Source organism: Aptenodytes forsteri, unplaced genomic scaffold, assembly GCF_000699145.1.
Source record: "Aptenodytes forsteri isolate BGI_AS27 unplaced genomic scaffold, ASM69914v1 Scaffold188, whole genome shotgun sequence".
NCBI lineage: Eukaryota > Metazoa > Chordata > Aves > Sphenisciformes > Spheniscidae > Aptenodytes > Aptenodytes forsteri.
The window spans coordinates 193,087-198,432 of record NW_008794371.1 but is presented as its reverse complement, the minus strand read 5'-3'; the positions used below and the strand labels follow the sequence as shown (position 1 = coordinate 198,432).

The 5,346-nt window shown below is 62.0% G+C and overlaps 1 protein-coding gene across 1 annotated transcript; it reads left to right on the top strand.

Moving 5' to 3' along the window:
- Positions 1-1,778: 1,778 nt before the first annotated feature.
- On the top strand, positions 1,779-5,342 carry RASL10B (RAS like family 10 member B; the record flags this gene model as incomplete). The annotated part of the gene is made up of 3 exons (XM_009287493.1): positions 1,779-1,994; positions 4,544-4,668; positions 5,090-5,342. Coding segments are annotated over exons 1-3 (594 nt in total), but the record flags the coding sequence as incomplete, so codon positions are not given.
- Positions 5,343-5,346: the final 4 nt, after the last annotated feature.

Genomic DNA, 5,346 nt, shown 5'->3' with positions numbered 1-5,346 from the left:
TGAGCCAGCTTTCCCCGTGCATGGTCCCCGTGTGCCAGCCGGGAGGGGGACGGCGTTTTGGGGTGGCACGGCAGGGCTCAGCCCGCTCCGCGGTTCAGGGCAGCCCCGCGGGGGCTGGGCCTCCGGCTGTGTCGCTCCATCACCCGCTGGCCCCACAGAGGAGCTGGGGTTGCTTCTGTGAGATGGAAGGGCTTGTGGGGACAGGGCTGTCCCTGCAGCAGAGTGGCCCCCCCCGGGACTTGCAATGACAGTGCTTTCTGCTGGTGGAGAAAGGCCCTGGCAGGGCCGGGCGTGGGGGCTCCTGCACACACCCACACCCACACACACAGGGGCTCCTGCACACACACACACACCCCGCTTCCCCCTCCCCGTTTCCCTGCATGTGGCACGAAATGCTCCCGCTGCCGGGGCTGGGCGAGCAGGTCCCCAAGGGCTGTCAGCACCCGAGGGGACAGTCCCAGCGGCACAGCGTGCCATGTCCCCCAGCCCTTGGCACAAACCCGCTCTGCTGCCCCTGGGGCTGGATCAGGCCCTGCTGAAGGCCTCCAGTCCCGGTGTGAGGAAGGTGAGGATGGTGTGAGCCATGGCCCAGCCTGGGGGACGACGGGAAGCCCGGCCGCCCTGGCACCCAGCAGCAGGGACCTCCATGGCAGAGCTCTCCTCGGGGCAAATAGCGCCCATCAAAACAGGCAGGACAGGGTGGTTTGAACCTGCCGCTTTCTGCCAGCTCGGGGACCGCTGCCCTGTGCTTTGGTTTTCAGGGAAAACAGACAAGAACATCACAAATTCGTAAAAGCATCCCACACTTTGGGATAAAGCACAAGCCACTTCCTAGAGATGGGAGTGAGCAAAAATGGGACCCTGGCCCCTCACCCTTGCTGTTTCCATCACAGCTCCCGGTCAGGAACCCGGTGCCAGCAAGCATTTGGGCTCCTCAGACTCAGCTCTCGCATCCTCGTGCGTGGGTTATCACCCCGTGTCCCCCAGCACCCGTGGTCCTGCCCTGCAGCCCCTCTGGCCTCAGCACGTGTGCCAGCGGCTTGTGGGCTCACCCCGTCAGCTGGCTCGGAAATTAGCCTCCATCAACTTAATTGCCAAACTGCTCAAAGCCTGAAATTAAACATTAAAGCTGTCGCTCGCAGGCTCAGAGCAATCTGCCCCCCGCCCCAGCAAAAGGCAATTCTGGCTGTCCAAGCAGAGGGAAGATGGATTCCCTGGGTCGGGGCAGCACTGGCATCGGGATGGAGCAGCTGGTGACAGTCCCCGCGGGTGCTATGGGCCAAGTCCCCAGCATGGCCCAGGACTCTGCTGCTGCCGGGCTGGGCAAACCCCGAGCCGCAGATGGTCCCTTTCCTGGAGGTTTCCTTCCTCTGGTACCGAAGGGCTGAATGTGCCTGTGAGAACCTTCCTGGGACAAAGTTCGCTCAAATCCTGGCTCTCCTTGGCTCTGCAGGGTGGGAGCCTCCGAGGGGGACCCTGGGGTCTCGCAGTGCTGAGGCTGCTGCTGGGGATATCGCCCAGCCCTGGGGGATGCTCCTGCTCCCCGAGAACAGGCATAACCCTTTTTCCTGGTCTCCTGGTTGGAAAAATATTGCCTGAAGCAACAGCGGGGTCTGCCAGGGCGTTTCCAGGATCTGACCAGCTTCTCCTTGGCCTTGCAGTGACAGGCTGTCCCGGAGGGGAAATGCATCCTGAATGGGGCTGAGGCCCCCTGCGCGGGAATATGCATCCTCGGCACTGCGGGGGCAGCACCAGGGCAGTGGCCGGCGCGCGGCGGCATGGTGGCAACGTTCAAGATCGCCGTGCTGGGAGCCCAGGGCGTGGGCAAGAGTGCCATAGTCCGGCAGTTCCTCTACAACGAGTTCAGCGAGGTCTGCGTGCCCACCACGGCCCGCCGTGTCTACCTGCCCGCCGTCGTCATGAACGGCCACGTCCACGACCTGCAGATCATGGACTTCCCCCCCATCACTGCCTTCCCCGTCAACACCCTGCAGGTAGGGGCATCCCTGGCTCGATGCGATGGGACCTCCACGTTGGGGGGCCTCCAGTGACCTCAGTGGGGTTTTGCTGTATAACCCTGCGGGGTCCCGGTTCCTCCTCTTCGGGAGATGCTTCTCCCTCCGCGTCAGGGTTTGCTTGCTAAAAGCCGGCGCGAGGGATCGCATCCTCATGGCTACTGGCTGAGCGGGTCCAGGATAAAGTGTCTTTTAAAGCTTTTTCACCTAAAATGACGGCAAACACGGGAGGGACGGCGTCCCACTCTGAGGACCGTGGCTCTGGAGATGCCTAGGGTCGCATCCAGCTGGGCGGTGGATCACGGAGCACTGGGATCTGGTTCCAAGGCTGTCAGAGCCGGCGCCAGCAAAGGGCTGGGGGACCGTGGCCAGAGCATTCGGGTGAAAACCAGGGGTTCCTGGAGAGCCAGACCCCAATGCACCCACTGCCCGAGCCAGGCGGAGCAGGGCTGCTCGTCCCCTGACGGGGTGGCTGTCACCCCCCCAGCATTGCCTGGGCTTGTCCCCGGAGTGCTGAGCCCACCAGCTCCTCCTCAAACCCCCAGCGCTCTCAGGTGTTTCCAAAACAGCTCCAAAAGGCAGCGTGGGATTGGAAAGCGTTGCCGCCAGTGCCGACCACTTTGGGGGGGGCTTAATGGGGAAAAAGGGGATTTTAAGCTCTGGTGGCAATGCCACCGGTGGGGGCACCTCCGCAGGAGCTGGGCTGTCTTGTATTTTTAATCAGTATAATTCTATTGCTCTCGTGCCCGATGGGGACAGGGTTATAGGGGCCTTGCAGCGCTCCAAGTTTCCCCTGTGCCACCGGGCAGGAGGCGAAGTGAGTGCTCCGGGGGCGAGGAGGAGGTTTAAAAATTAATTGGCGTGTGCAGGGAATGAAAGGTCAGCGCGAGAGACAGCCCGAAATAGCGAAGGGTAATTTATTGCCACGGCAGACGACGCTAACACACTCAATTAACTCCCTGCCTCACTGCGCTCAAGAGGAGGCGGCCGGTGGGAACAGATGGAGGTTTCCAGGGAAGAGAGGATGGTCAGAGGGATGTCTCCGAGGGGAAAGGAGAGGACCGTGGTGGGGGATACGGCTCTGTCTGCTGGGAAGCATCACTGGGCTCTGCTCCGTGCCCGGGAGCAGCACCCCTGCGGCGATCTCCTGGGAGAGGAGCAGGGGCCGGCGGCTCCCTGATGTCCCGCTCCTGCATGGGACCAGGCGGGATGTGCAGCGCAACCCTCCTCCAGCCCTGAGCATCCCGGGAAACCTGCCCTGCGCGGGGAAAACCGTCCTGACGTCACGGCACCAGAGCACCAGCGTGGTGAAATAGCTGCAATTTATTAATCTCCCAGGTGTATCAGGACTCAGAGTAACCTGAGAAACTGCTGCTTCATCCGCCTGCATCTCTCTGATACCGTGGAGCTACACATCGTCAGAGGGGCTGCGTCATGCCGCTCGCTCTCAGCTCCTTCCTGGGCTGCGGTCAGCGACGGAGACCAACCCACACCCCAAAACTTTCCTTTTCCCAGTTCCCTTTGGTCCTAGGTCTTCTCGTTTTGCCTCATTCTGATGATAAACTCAGAAAGGGATGATTCACGGTACCGAAGAGGTTTGCTCGGGGAGAAGTGATGCCTTTCCTCCTCGGTGCATCTTTCTCCTCTCCAGTTGCACTCAGGAGGCTTTGCGGTGCTGCCATTCCCGGGTGTCACTGCAGCCTCGGTACCACTGCTGGGCTGGCAAAGTGGCTGGATGTGGGGCAGATTTTCACTCCTACAGCATGGAAAAAAAAAATCCTGTTACTTCTGGAAACCCAAAGCTTTCCTAACAACATGTATTTCTTACAGCTTCATATTTTGGCTGTGGGGCGGCCACCCCCAACTCCCTCTGCCCCGGCTCCCAGTCTCACTCTGGCAGACGCAGCTGCTGCTCCTCTCCTGTCCCCACGTCCCCGTGTCCCCTCCAAAGAGCCCTGCCGTCACCTTCCCCCTCTGACCCACGGAGCTGCTGGTCCATAACCCCCAGCCCCACGGAGCTGGGGCCGGGCTGAGCTCTGCTCAACCCTCAGCATCCTCCTCACCCGCCCTGCCCGAAAACCAGGGTGCATCCCTAATTAACACACCTAATTAGCAGCTCTGGAGGGTGAAGCTTTACATCGAGGACAGGGGGTTGCAGTCAGCCCTGCTCCCAGCTCACCTCCGGACCACTGTGCATTAGGCAGGCTGTAATCCTTGCTCAAGAGAGGAACTGGGGCTGACAGATCCCGTTCTCTCTCCTCTGGATTAACAAGGGGGTCGTGGGGGGGGGGGGGGGGGGGGGGATTGCAGAAGGGCCGCGGGGGGCAGACGCAGCCATCTCAGGGACGGGTCGGGGCAGAGCAGAGGTGAGCTGGCTGCTGGGTGTCAGGGCTGGAGAGCGTGCAGCCCCCTTGCTACCTGCCGGCGTAGCAGCCTCCTTGGTGTGCCTGGCCCCAAAGCGGGGAGGGGCATCCCCCGGGCACGGCGATGGGGCTGAGCCAGGATTGATCCCTCTCTGCACCTTGCAGGAGTGGGCGGACGTGTGTTGCAGGGGGCTCCGGAGCGTCCATGCCTACATCCTGGTCTATGACATCTGTTGCTTTGACAGCTTCGAGTACATCAAAACCATCCGCCAGCAGATCCTGGAAACGAGGTAGGGACCACTTCGCCGGTGGGTGCATCCCCCTGTGGCTTCCCAGCGGGGTGGTACAGCTCGCCCCAGCGCTCCCCTGCTCTTGACATCGGAGATGAGATATTAGAGACTGGGGCAAAGCCCCTTTGCAGGGCTGGGAGCCTAAAAGCAAAAGCAAAACTGGACCCAAGGGCAGGAGAAGGGATGGGACCCCAGGCAGGTATCCCCTGTGGGCGAGGGCAGCCATCCCTGGGAAAGCAACTGGGGCTGGCACGCCGGGTGACTGGCCACAAGGACACGGGGACAGGCCAAGAGGAGGCACGTCCCTCTTGGCAAGCCAAAGCCAAGTGCCGGTTGGGGATGGGTTGGGGTCCGCGGGCCGGTCCATCATCACGCTGTGCCCCGTCCCCTTCTGTCCTCCCTGACCACCCGCCCTCCCCAGGGTCATCGGCACTTCGGAGACGCCCATCATCATCGTGGGCAACAAGCGGGACCTGCAGCGGGGCCGGGTGATCCCGCGCTGGAACGTCTCCAACCTGGTGAAGAAGACGTGGAAGTGCGGCTACATCGAGTGCTCGGCCAAGTACAACTGGCACATCCTGCTGCTCTTCAGCGAGCTCCTGAAGAGCGTGGGCTGCGCCCGCTGCAAGCACGTCCACACCACCATCCGATTCCAGGGCGCCCTGCGCAGGAACCGAT